The following is a 14,294-nucleotide window of genomic DNA, read 5'->3' on the forward strand; positions in this document are numbered from 1 at the left end:
TTGTCAAAATATACATATACATAAACATTTGTATGGGATAAATGTGTATGTCAATATGGAATTGTTTAAATTTCGAATAGGTTTGCTATATAGCTGTGTGCATATATGTACATAGGCATAAATGTCATATATGTTTATATTTTATACATGTACGTATATTACATTTGCATATGGGAAGACAAGCCTAACCTGGTCTTCCTTCCTTGGCCAAGCCAGTTTTTGGTCTCCCAACCAGAAGCTGACAGTTGTCTCTAAAACCAGCCAGTCTTGTTTAAGTGTTTTTGTTTTTCAGCAGGGCAGTCATGTGACATTGTCGTCAGGCAATAATCCTCACTGGGTCTAAAGTCTTTATTTACCTTATATGCAGACTTGATTGTGAATGTGAATATGCCAAGCCCAAGGGTTGACCTTCCGTCTATCTGTAGTGCTGCTCTCTGGTCGACAGGTGGCGCGTGTCCCTCTGAACCATATACCGTATTGTTTAAAGTTTATTTAAATAATTCTGCAACTCTTGTTTTAGGAGTATTATCGTCTTCTACACTTCATACAATATTTTCCCTTACACATGTGGGATAGATGCGTATCATCATTAAAGTAGGCTACCCTGCAGGTTTAACCATAAGCTTAAGTTTCGTTTTGTCTGAAAATAACTCTTCCGCTGAAAATCCTGTGCCTGGTTCATATGAGAGAGTCTGGTTGTAAACCGTTCATTCTGTTTCTGTGATAGTAAGTGACCTGAGAGCTTTAGGTATTAAACAGAATGAACAGAAGAAACAGGAGTAATTATCTCTCTATAGCCGCTGTGCGCGCAATTGGATTGGATTTCATAGAGATGTTAGAGGAAACAAACAGGAGATCCATTACTGACAGACACACACTCAGAGACATCTACAACGAAGAGTTCCGAGACAGGTAAAACAATGAAAAATGCACATCAGTGGACGTTTTTATTAATTGTCAGTTAAATGAACAAGTGCATCATCAGTTGTACATTTGTCTTAACAGGGACGGTCGTGTCAAAGATCCAAACTTCTCTAGAATCATCTATGCATTGAGAAATGGCAACAAAGCGCGTCTTTCCAGAACAGGTCACGTTTTCTTTAACAGCAATGTAAGAAACCTTATTACCACTGGCTGCCAGTCAGCCAGATGATTTATGCCCGTTTGAAGTAGTTTATAGGCTATGTATTTTCAGTATCAGTGGATTAGTCTTGTAAAGGTCCTGGTAAACCCTGCTGTATGTTGTGGGGACAAAATGTAGCTAGCCACAAGGATGGAAATTTGACCGTTGGCAATACAACATTTCGGGGGGGAATCTTTTCTTTTCTCCCTTTAACCCTTGTGTGGTGTTCATATTTTTGTTACTCAGCCAGTGTTCGTGGGTCTGGTGGACCCGCTGCATTTTTGGGTTTTTAATTCAACACAATCAAAAATGTTATGTTAAAATACTCAACAGATGTTTACTTCATCCCAATTACAAGCAATATAAACAGCATTTATGGTTAATATTTTATCTTTACCTTTGTTAGATCACATTTAAGAATTGCAACCTCATGTGGAAATGGCAGGGGTAGAAACAAAACTCACTTTTGCACTCTTTCACACTTACACACAATCTCTCTCTCACACGCACGCATACACACACTCATGCACACACATACACACACCCACAACACACACACAACACCCCCCCCCCCCCCCCCCCCCCCCACACCCCCCCCACACGCACACACACACACACACACACACACTCACTTGGATATGTGGTGTACGGTCACTCTCCATAGGCATAATGTTTTTTCTAATGTACAAACTGTATAATCTATCCCCCTACACTAACCCTACCCCTAAACCTACCAATCACAGACAACTTTTGGCATTTTTTGAATTTCAAAAAACACCATTTAGTATGTTTTAGTATGAGGACACAGATGTCGTCATAAACCATGTTTACGTTGTAATACCCATGTCATTATACAAATTTGTGTACTCATAAACCATATACAAGAACATACACACACTAACAGCAGGCCCTGACAGGAGGAGGACAGAGTAAAGGTACACAGGACCTACAATTTCCACACTTTTATTAGCCCCGGGTCCAGTGGACCCGAACATCCTGTGTGTAATATAAATGTGTAGGGGGGGTGTACAGTGTGTTTTCATTGAAAATGTGTTCTGATATATATTCCTCACAGAAAATGAGCCAAGGCCAATGAGTCTCAGTTTGAAAAAATAATTAATTGTATAATTTTTCTTTTGATTAAAAATGAAAACAGGTCCAACAGACCCGAACACCATACAAGGGTTAAGAAAACAGCTTATAAAGCCCACAATTTAAAAAAAAAAAATTTCAAAATGCATAAAGTTTTCTGTGAGGGGTGTGTTCAGGCGTAGGGTTAGGAGATTTAATATACAGTTACATTAAAAATGCATTATGTTAATGGAAATTCCCCATAAAACAAACTGTAACGCAGGGTGAACTCAAGAAGGGGAAGGGAGAGCTGGATCCAAATGCAAATTTTATTTGAATAAAAGTTTCTTAAAAAATTAAACAAACAAAACCATAACACTGACCAGGGAACCGAGAACAAAATGAGACACACCAAACATACATCCATGTTGGACAAGGCCTGACCAGGAAACACAGGGGTTTAAATGCAGGGGCAAACAAGCTTAACAAGTTAACAAGACACACCTGAAGACTAATCAACAGAAAAAAACTACAAAGAACTACAAACCATGGCACAAGACAGGAAATAACAAAAGGTCCACACAAGAAAAGGGGAACACAAGACAGGAATCTTGACACAAACACAGAGTTCAGACATGGACTTTAAAGAGTATACTAAGTGTAGGCCTACTAGCATGAACTAAATAATGTGCTACAAGTATAGCCTATGACTAGTAAACTATCAGTATACCTATAAGTTCACTTGTAGTATAGGCTATAGTTGCAGTACAAACAATAAACTTTTAAGTTTTAAACTAGTTGTGTACTCAAAGTTTACTAATGTTACACTTAAAGTATACTCTAAAAAGTGGGCCAATTTAGTCCCTAGTATACTTCTAGTACATTGATATTAGTATACACTTATAAAGTAGCCTATACTTAAAAATATACATGAACTTTACTTAAGTATACTTAATAAAAATGAACTTGAAGTAGGCTATAAGCATACTTATTTTTTGTAACCACCAGCATGGGAAGTGGGAGTGCCTGGACCAGGTACACCAGCTCAGTTTAGCTTGAGAACAGCATTAATGTGCTGGTACACCAGCTAGACTAACATAAACCAGCCTGGACCAACATGGACTTCGTTAATTTTTCAGCAGGGGAGATCATGTGTCAACAAGCCATGTAAATACTCTAATCAGCAGGACATTTTTAAGGCTGAATTCTGGGTCATCTGAAACTATTAAATAATCTGTGATTGGGCCAAATTCTGAGCTTGAAACCCTCCCCTCACTCAGACAGGACACCAAATATGCATTCTTTTCTATATCCGATGTAAGGGTGAACTCATGAAAAGTCAGATATAGTTTCCTCTAGCAGAGGTTTTAAATGCTGGTTTCAAACACCCAGTTCAAAACCCTTACAATAATGCTTGTTTTTCAGAATTAGAATTAAAATTCCAAAATTCCAATCATATTTTTTGCTGTAGCTTTTTGGCTAAACAAGTGACCAAAATATAACCTCACTAGCAAATTAGAAGGTAATACAACCTTTGATTTTAATCATGTATTAGTAAATGTTGAAATTAATATTAAGATGAATAAATGCTGTAGAAGTATTGTTCAGTTAACTAATGAACCTTATTGTGAAGTGTTACCAAAATTCCCTAACAGGAATTAGCTGAAAAGCCTATAGTAGGCTATTTATTTGCAGATTCTCATTATGACAATATAGTGTTACAACACACCTTGGCATAGAATACAAGGAAAGGCTACTCTTTCTCACTGACTGGAAGTTTTATGTATATGGAGAGTTGAAAAACATACATTTTTTTTCTTTGCTCAGTTTAAAATGTATTATTTATGTAGACTGGCTGTTATTGTTTAATGTGGTTTGAGATTAAGCAAAAAATGTGATGCAGCTTAGATGTAGTGCACTCATGAAAAAGGTCCATCCAGGTTCGGGTGAGGCTGCATGATCAATGGTTCAGACGCTGTCGAAGACAGCAAAACCAAGCTACTCCCGCTCCGAGTAATGCTAGCTCACCGCCGCCATCTAGCGGCCAGGAGGCCTCCGGTCCAGGGCCAGAGGGTGGAGTCAGAGGAAGGAGAAGATTGGCGAAAGACATCCTACAGCGATTGAAAAGTACAGACAGGTGAGCTGGTACACTTCATACATTTTGTCCTTTACTCAGACTGGATGTAACACATAGGCAAATAATAATTAGAATTTATTTTATTATTATCTCATAAATGTGAAAATTGCAATTGGATCTTGTAAGTGCTTTTTTATACAATAACATCACAAATCCGTAGTTTTGCTCTTCTCTTTAACAGGTCACATTTTATAGCTGATAAGCATGGGGTGCGGGTGTCCTCAGAGCTGTATATGAAGGATGGAAAGATCCAGATCTCTGTGGAGCGGGCAGAAGTTTATGAGCTGAAGCTGTTTGTGGAGAACACGGGTCAAGAGGCCGTGTATTTCACTTACTACACTGCTCTTCACTGGCTGCAGTGTTTCACTCTGGAAGACAGCAGGAAAGTCGCACGCAACAATCCACACCGTCTGGAACCACGTGAGTGTGGCCTTGACGTACTGATCCAATGGAGGTTACATTTGGATATATATATATATTCTGGTTTGACTCCTTAAATGTGATCTATCAGAAGTGAAGGTTAACTCTTTCTTTTTTTAAATAGGTGAGAAGTATGAGGTGATTGTGAGATTCAAATGCAGTCATATTGGAGTTTATTCAGCTACTCTGGCATTTGAGTTTAAGCAGAACACCCAGCCCACCACCCGTCCCTTCCACATTGTGCGCTTCATTGAGGCCGAGTACAGGACTAAGCTTGCAGCACTACTGGGTCCTACCGAACCATACAAACCCCTGAGACTCAACATCTCTGAACCCGAAAACTGTAGAGTGGACGAGGGTGTTCCACCTGAAGGGTAAGAGAAACATCACACATGGTATTATATGATGAATGTTTAATTGTACATAAAATATCAAATATTATGAAAGTTATTCTTAAAAAAAAATGTAGAATGAAAATTAAAGAAATGATAAATAAAAAATTATAATAATTTGAATTATTTAGTCCTGCTCCTTAAAGTTATGGAAATGTAAATTGATATTTTAGCTTTATTTATGCTTTTATTTATATGTGTGTATCTCCATGTGTTTTTCAATCCTGTAGTTATGTTCAGAACTTTCTTGTAAATGTTCTGCCACTGGGGAAATACACTCCTCCTCCTGACGTCCCAGTGCTGGCAAAACTCATGAAAGATGACCGGATCCTCAGAGGAGAGTTGCAGGAACTTCAGTAAGTGTCATTCAAGTGAAATATTATTACCATTTAAAAGAACTTTTTTCTATTTTTATGTAGAATGTAATTTATTCCTGTGATGGTAGGAACGTCCAGAATGGACAGAATGGATCCATCCATCCACCCAGAATGGATGATCCTTCAGAAACCATTCTAATATGCTGATAGACTTCAGTTAGTGTCCTTCAAATGTCCAATTATGCCATGTAGAACTGGTTTGAGACCAGTTTTAGGGATGTTATCAAGGGTGCAGCTTCCCATTTGTTGGTGAATATGGATTTAAAAATGGAATATGGACTGAAAAAAAATGTAGCAGTTCATGAATTCCCTGGGAATTGAACCTGTGACCTTGGCATTGTGTCATGTTTGCCCACAAATTCCTTGAGCAAAGTATATATATATATATATATATATATATATATATACACACTCCTGTGTGTTTCATATGTTCCATACTTATTTTGTGTGTCCCTTGGTGTGATATAGTATATAGTTATTAATATTCCTTAATGTGTTTGATGTCTAGGTCATTACTGCAGAGTCCGCTGAGCTTCCATAATTATGCCGAACGCTTTGATTTACTGCTGCACCTGGAGGAATGTCAGATGCATGTGGACATCAAGAGATACAACAGAGAGCAAATCACCTTATTCAGGGACACTGACAAAAGACTACTGGTCTTAAACGTGAGTGGAAATGTCTTTTTTAAAGCATCTCCTGTGTTGGAGATAGTAAAGTTTTTGAGGTCTGTCTGTGTATTTCATGTGTTAAAGCTCCCTGGTGTATCAGAGAACAGGCCATCAGTCCTGAGGGGAGATCACCTGCTTCTTACCAAGAGTGAGGAGGTCAGTTCCTCAACTGTGACCAAATACAAGGGCTACGTCCACAGAGTGGAACTGGATCAAGTCAGACTGGGCTTCTCCAGAAGGTATGATCTATGAGTGTGATTTCATACAATACATGTTGTGTGTGGAAAACCAAAAATGAGGCCTGTTTTGCTCTAGCACACACACTTCCTCACAAAATATGATTTCGAAGCATTTTTGCTTTCAACAACCATTTGTAAGGTGAAGAAGTCTTGCATTATCACTTAAACACCAGAAAAACTGCCACAAAGACATGATTCTTATCTTCCCCTGAGCAAGTTAGAACTATTTGTTAAATTCTCAGCCGATTTTTACATGTTTGACACAATCCAAGTTTAATGCAAACATGGCCCAGAGGTTATCTGTTACATCTGTGGGTGTTTTACTTATTTATTTATAAACTTGTGTTTATGTAAAGTTCTTGAGCATTAAATGGAGTATTCGGCATGTATATTTTCATTCTTATGCAGTTTGTATGTGAAATGATAAATTTTGAATACTTCCTTTTGTCGAAACTTGACATTTCACTGCTTTTGTAATGCATTAAAGCTGAGACATATATAATCTATCTATATATATATATATTTTTTTTTTTTTATTATTATTTTATTTTTTTTAACTGTACATGATGGAAAGTTTTTATTGAGATTTTTAAACTCAGCATCATCAAATTAGGTAATCTTAGGTCTTTTTTGCAAATCACCAGATATTTTTTTCAAGAAGCAGGGCAGTGTAATCAGTCAAATTCATCAAGAGATGTCTATTCATTGAACTTGTGTTTGTTGTGTGTGTGTTAAGGTTCACTGACCACGTATTCATAGATAAGATGAAATTCCGTGTGGAATTCACAGTGAATCGTCTCCCATTAAGACTGCAACACAGAGCCGTACACATGGCGGTCCAGCACAACCTCAGAGATGTGCTGTTCCCCGTGGGCTCAAGGACAGTGACCCCTGTGTCTCCACCTGCACTGAGGTCAGTAAGACCCAGAAGTGCTATTAATATGCTATTAATATTATTATGCTGTTAAACCTTCAGAGGGAAACATTGAGTGTTTCAGCACAATGTGTGTCTATAGACTCTTTGATCAACAGCTTGAGAGGAACCCTGAACAGTACAGCGCTGTATGTAACATCGTGGCCGGTACGTCCAAGCCGGCACCGTACCTTGTGTTTGGACCTCCTGGCACTGGTAAAACCGTCACGATAGTAGAGGCCATCAAACAGGTAAAACTGGTTATACACCAAAGTAAACACATCCCCACCGGGTCAGCATGAAAATGTTATTTGGTATTATACTTGCCTGCATGAAAGATGTTGGTGTAATAGCTAATGCATTCAGTCACTCTTTCTGTTTGTTTCTCAACATCTCTCAGGTGGAGAAGAATATACCTGATGCCTATATCCTAGCTTGCGCTCCTTCTAACAGTGCGGCTGATCAACTCTGTGAAAAGTTGATCACTAGTCAACATGTTGATGCACGTAAAATATACAGACTCTACGCTAGTTCACGCGATCCAAAAGACATCCCTAAAATTCTAAAGGTTAGTGAATACAGAAAAAATTATATATATATATATATATATATATATATATATATATATATATAAACAAAAAAATATATTTTTTAATAAAGACAAGATTTTTTTAGTCACACTTTATTTAATGCAGTGAAATTCATGTATTATTAAGTGACCAAATGCTATATGGAGTTACTATATGCGAGTTTGATTATAGTTTTTATTTTGATTGTCCGTGTGTGTGTTTGTGTTTAGAACAACTGCAATGTGGAGGGACAGATGATTATTTTCCCATGTAAAGAGGATCTAATGTCCTACAAGATCCTGGTCAGCACTATAGTCACCGCAGGCAGGTGAAGGGCATCATCCAAGGGCATCTACAAATGCAATAAACTAAAATTTCTCTCACAGATATAATTTACAGCAGTCAGTAAACACTGTGTCTGTGTTGGTAGGCTGGTCACAGGGGGTGTTCCTGTGGATCATTTTTCTCACATCTTTGTGGATGAGGCAGGCCATGCTGTGGAGTCAGAGACCATCATCAGTGTGGCAGGTGGGCAACCACTCTCGCTCAGATGCGTGTTTGCTCTTTATGTTTCCAATATGTACTGTAGTAAAAGTCTTATAGTAGTGAGATCCGTTTTTAAGATTATCATTACATTGTCTCATTGGGTGTGTTTAGGACTGCTGAATGCAGAGACCGGGCAGCTTGTTTTGGCTGGAGATCCCAAGCAACTGGGACCAATCCTGAGATCTCCTCTTGCCATTAATCATGGGTTTGGTGAGATGCACATATATACAGACATCATTCACTCGACCTATAAGCTAATTAGTTTCATGTTAAAATTATGTTCCCAATGAATTCCCAGAAAATAGTATTGTTATTGTTTACCATCTAACCTTTAACAATCGCTAAATCATGACTGTTGTAAAGAAAAATATGGAGGGATAAGCAAAATGGTGTGTTTTATCATTATGTATTGTAATCTGGAGTTGTGTGTCTTTCCTTTAGATGTCTCTTTGCTGGAGAGGCTGATGACACAGAATGATCTTTATAAGAAAGATGACATTGAGTTTGACAAACGCTACGTCACCAAACTCCTTCTGAACTACAGGTAGGACACACCGGTGTGCTTAGTTCTTAAAGTGAACATGAAATCAAAATGGACTATTCTTATTTGTATGGAATTTGGCAGTATTTATTAAAAATATATTTACCCATGTACATCATTATTATTATTTTTATAAAATGCATGTGCTCTTGTAATATTTAATCAAAATAACTTCCTGAATAAGAGATAAACATTTCCAGTTATATTTGATGAGGTTTATTTTCTTGCAGCAGTCAAACAGTCACACCGAGTCTATCATTGAGGAGAGGGCATCCTTCTTTTTTTATAGTCTTAACTCTTATAGTCTAATGTTATCTCTCTAGGCCAATGATGGTATTTTCAACCATATGTGGAATATTATTAGACTTGTTCATCATATTTTATCATTGAGTGGAGGCCCGCCTGTCACATACCAACACTCTTTAACATTCCAATACAATTCCATATTAGATTAAGGTTTGTGTGTGCTCTTTTACCGCCATATGATGGTCACACACACCTTAAAGATAACATTTCTTCCACATTCATTTTCAGCCATACCATAAAAATTTTAATATTGTGCATTTCTAGGACCAATTTTAAAATGACATAGATGCCATAGTGTGCACTCATAGTCTCTCTCTCTCTCTCTCTCTCTCTTCAGGTCTCATCCATCCATTCTGAAGGTTCCTAATGAGTTGTTCTATGATGGGGAGTTGAAGGCATGTGCAAATGAGATCAGCTCTAACCAGTACTGCACTTGGGAGTACCTGCCCAAAAGAGTATGAGACATATCAAACAGCACTTTAGTCACTATAGTTAAATCTACGGAAGAGGATTAGGGCCAGGCAATAATAAAAAAATAAAACCATCTCGAGATTAAAGTCATTATAATGCGAGATTAAACTCGTTAAATTTCGAGAAAAAAAGTCAAAATACAATCTTGAGAATAAACTCATTAAATATCGAGAATAAAGTCGTTGTGTTTCGAGAAAAAACTCGTTAAATTTCTAGAAAAAAACCTCGAAATACAATCTTGAGAATAAACTCATTACATTTCGAGAATAAAGTCGTTGTGTTTCGAGAAAAAAAAAGTCGAAATGAAATGTAGAGAATAACGCATTTGATCAGTGTTCACTGCATAGCCTACTGATAGAGGACATGGCAGAGTTGGATCACTTAGCAAGCTATATTTTAGACTTTCTTTCAGTAAGTCCATCCAGGGAAACCACGAAACCTCGATGAGGTTCATATCAGTAGGCTATGCAATGAACACTGATCGAATGCGTTATTCTCTACATTTCATTTCGACTTTTTTTCTCGAAACACAACGACTTTATTCTCGAAATTTAACGAGTTTATTCTCACGATTACTTTGACTTTTTTTTCTCGAAATTTAACGAGTTTTTTTCTCGAAACACAACTTTTTTTATCATTGCCTGGCCCTAATCCTCTTCCGTATAAATCAGTTTCCTTGTAGATTTCATGTTTTTTTTTTTACCCCCCAGGGATTTCCTGTGATTTTCCATGGAGTTCCTGGGAAGGATGAAAGAGAGTCGAACAGCCCCTCATTCTTTAACACCTTTGAAATCGATATCATCATAGATTACCTGAAGAAGCTGCTCCTGACACAGGCCAAGAGGGGAATCTCCAGAATCTCCCCAAGAGAAATCGGCATTATCGCCCCCTACAGGAAACAGGTGGAGCCTGCTCTTGGACAGCCCTATTCTGTCACCAAAAAATAGCAGTTAAAAATATCCTGACAATTCTCTTGAATCTCTGATGGTCTGTACCATCACTTTACTTTCTCTGGGGTTTGATTTCATAGGTGGAGAAGATCAGGCGGGCCATCAGATCAGAAGAGGACCTCCAAAAGTGCATGTGCATTAACGACCTTAAAGTTAATAGACACTCTGGTATGGCTTTTTATCTTAAATTAGGACAGGTGAACACAAAATGATATCCGTCTCCCTTTGTGTGCTCGGTGTGTTGTGTAGGTTGGTTCCGTGGAGGAGTTTCAAGGCCAAGAGAGGAAAGTCATCATGGTGTCAGCTGTTCGCAGCAGCAAGGAACACATCACTTTGGATGAAACATTCAATATTGGGTTTCTCAAGAATGAGAAGGTACAGACCCCAATCTTACAGACCCCAAACTTTAAAAGGGTAGTGTAATATCACAACATGATGTGAACTTGAACTAAGTTGTGTGATACATTGTGAATATGCTATTTCTGTAACAACGTGCTAAAACACACTTTAGTCTTGAATTTGTTCAATTCATGTCTTGCTCTTTAGAGATTCAATGTTGCGGTGACAAGAGCGAAATCCCTGTTCATCATGGTGGGAAACCCCTTCATTCTGCGGACAGATGAAATCTGGGGCCGGTATAATACTGTACACTTGCAACTTACACATGGATGAAATGCAAACCCTGATGAGGAACTGACTAAATGATGTGTGTGTCTTTTGTATTTTAATAGGTTTATTGACTTCTGCTCGGAGGAGGGAGGTTACACCGGTCTTCCCTTTACCAATGTAGAGGGCATAGAGGAGGTTGAAAAGCGTCTTCTTGCTCTCAACTTTGACGATGAGAGTGGTGAGACAGGCTACTTTACTGGTTACTGTAGATTTCAGAAATAATCTTTCTTGGGATGGAAAATTAAACCTGATTTAGTGTAATGCCCTTAAAATACTTGGGAAGTCTTCATTTCAAAAAAAGAAAATTCATGGAGTAGTCATGCATGTCTGTTCATGTTCTGCCAAAAACATTACATTGTGTCAAATTTCAAGGTTTTGCCTTAATGCAAATGCATTGCAAACAGGAGGCTGTCCTCTTTCCTCCATTTTTTCAGAACCGGTTGTCAGCGAACAAAAAAATGTACACCTGATTATAATGCTTCCCTCTTTCATAAAGGAAGACTTTAAGGAACTTGTCTAACTGAATTCAATCACAATTAAAAATTATATTTAAAATAAATATATCACTTACCGGTAATATTTTCTATAAATAATTAGCTTCTGCTCAATTTGAAAAGTTACCAGCAGTCTTGTTCTATGGTGATTTATAGTTGAATAATAGTAATAATACAATAGTAATTTAAATATTACTACTAATAATATAGCCTATATAACAATAGTAAATTGATAGTAATGGTTTCAAGAAGGCATGATGTGGAAAAAACTGACTATTGTGTTCTTTCACCCCCTAGTGGAAACTGAGGAGAGTGCGGTCCAACAATATCTGAATCCTGAATGGAGACATGATTACTAACAAAGAGCCAGTCTTCACTAGCCACATCTGTTCTACACCTTCTTTTGAAGCTAGCATGGAAATCATGGATATTCCCATTTTTTAAAAGCTGGGTGCACACTAAGATTTTTATTGTACAAAAATACTTTAATCTACCCTGAAAAGAAAGAAAAAGATTTTTAAACCACAATTTTTTGACGATAAAGTGCCTTTTTATTTCTACATCAACCATTTTAAGTCAGAATGTATGATACATGTTATAGCCAAAACATCAGATGACAGAAAATATTTTAATCTACCTTGAAAATATGAGCACATGGACTGATACATAAACCATTTTTTTGCTGATAAATTGCCTTTCTGATTTCTACATTAAATCCATCCATCCATCCATCCATCCATCTTCTACCGCTTATCCGGGGCCGGGTCGCGGGGGCAGCAGTCTAAGCAGGGATGCCCAGACTTCCCTCTCCCTAGACACTTCCTCCAGCTCTATTTACATTAAATCGTTTTTCTTAATTTGTTCATAATTGTAAGCTAATCAATTAAAAAAAAATTTGTTTCACTCTGCATAAAATTGTTTATTTTTTGTTTCAAATTGTTATCTGAACATTGTCAGTCCCTTTATTAATAAATCCTTTGTTCTTTGGATTTCAGCTGTGCTTTGATTATTAAACCACAGACAATCAGACATATAATATATTTTCAAATGATGTCCATTAAAGGTGTAGTAAGCGATTTCTCAGAAATGCTGTTAAAGGGGTTAGGGTTAGCAAATAAATTATAACTCCAGACTATCGATGTAAATGTCTGTTGAGAGAATAATGTTAGAAATAAAACTACCCTTTCATCACATTGCATTAGTTATAATTTGTTCCCTGTATTTATAAGCAGTCTACAGCAGCGGCGGAGTTATATTTGGTTACCTAGGAAACCGAGAGAGCCGGTCCACATAACAATCACCCAAGTGTATTTACCTGCCGCTGACAAGAGTACTTTGATTTCTAACATTATTCTCTCAATAGACATTTACATCGATAGTCTGGCGTTATAATTTATTTGCTTTTGGTGTACTGTGGAGTGGGTAAAACTGTTTTTAATGGCAGGCTAACGTGCGCCGTTGACTCGCGCTAGCCTAGCACCGGCGAACTATCCAAAAGTAAGGACTGGATGAATTTTTTTGAAAACTGTCTCCACTGATGAATAACAACCAGGCTCACTTGAAAATGAGGTCCGATGTCGAAAATCCTGAACCACCCCTTTAATATTTGAAATCACCAAAACAAACACGCCCCTACCCAGAAGGATCACACCCCTATCTGGATAGCTCCGCCCCAAAATTCACAAGCACCTATCAGATCAGAGTCCCTTTCAAGGAAAGTCTGTTCACTCGATGCAAGGCAGCTATTTTGGGCATCAGCTGTTTGGTGTTCTTTTTTGTGTTCAACAGAACAAAGAAACTCAGGTTTGGAACAACATGAGGGTGAGAAAATGATGGCAGAATTTTCATTGTTGGGAGAACTATCCCTTTAAGGCCAATTCACACCGCACCGACAGACTGCAGCAGACATTTCAGTGTGGATCAGATGTGTTTTCAGTCTGCTTTTTTCGCCAATTGAACATGCAGAATCGCATTTAAAATGTCAGAGAAGTAGGGCTGTAGTACTCGAGTCCGGTCTTGGACTCGAGACCGCTTTTCTATGGTCTCGGACTCGCTGGTATTCGGACTCGGACTTGTCTCGGTCTCGGCCACTGGTCTTGCCAAATATGGCTTTTGGTCTCGACCGAGTCCAGGTTTCTTTATTATGTTCCCAGTAATCACACATACGTCGCCGCGATATTAAAACAATATATTATTGGAGGGAAAGTGAAACACTGGCCACCTAATAACTATGGGCATTTCGGCTCTTTTTCGTGAGCCGGCTCGTTTTACTCAGCTCACTGAAAGAGCCGGCTCTTTTGACTCATAAACGGCTCTTTAAAAAATAAATGTTTAAATAAACTCGCTGAAAGTCCACCGCTAGTGCAATGTGAATATTCACATTTCTAATTGTCCATAACACCCCG

At 37.9% G+C, this 14,294-nt stretch overlaps 1 protein-coding gene across 1 annotated transcript; it reads left to right on the forward strand.

Annotated features, from left to right (window-relative positions):
* Positions 1-469: 469 nt before the first annotated feature.
* On the forward strand, positions 470-12,878 carry mov10b.2 (Mov10 RNA helicase b, tandem duplicate 2). Its single transcript, XM_084138845.1, has 22 exons — positions 470-912; positions 1,006-1,111; positions 4,135-4,331; positions 4,513-4,751; positions 4,876-5,125; positions 5,374-5,499; positions 6,029-6,188; positions 6,276-6,430; positions 7,167-7,343; positions 7,447-7,594; positions 7,744-7,911; positions 8,143-8,240; positions 8,343-8,440; positions 8,570-8,668; positions 8,900-9,002; positions 9,643-9,760; positions 10,487-10,678; positions 10,807-10,878; positions 10,976-11,101; positions 11,273-11,361; positions 11,458-11,573; positions 12,187-12,878. The coding sequence occupies exons 1-22, from the start codon at positions 761-763 to the stop codon at positions 12,246-12,248; spliced, it is 3,051 nt and encodes a 1,016-aa protein (XP_083994971.1). The 5' UTR covers positions 470-760; the 3' UTR covers positions 12,249-12,878.
* The last annotated feature ends 1,416 nt before the right edge of the window (positions 12,879-14,294 follow it).

The sequence above is a fragment of the Abramis brama genome, assembly GCF_963993115.1.
Source record: "Abramis brama genome assembly, chromosome: 16".
Lineage (NCBI taxonomy): Eukaryota > Metazoa > Chordata > Actinopteri > Cypriniformes > Leuciscidae > Abramis > Abramis brama.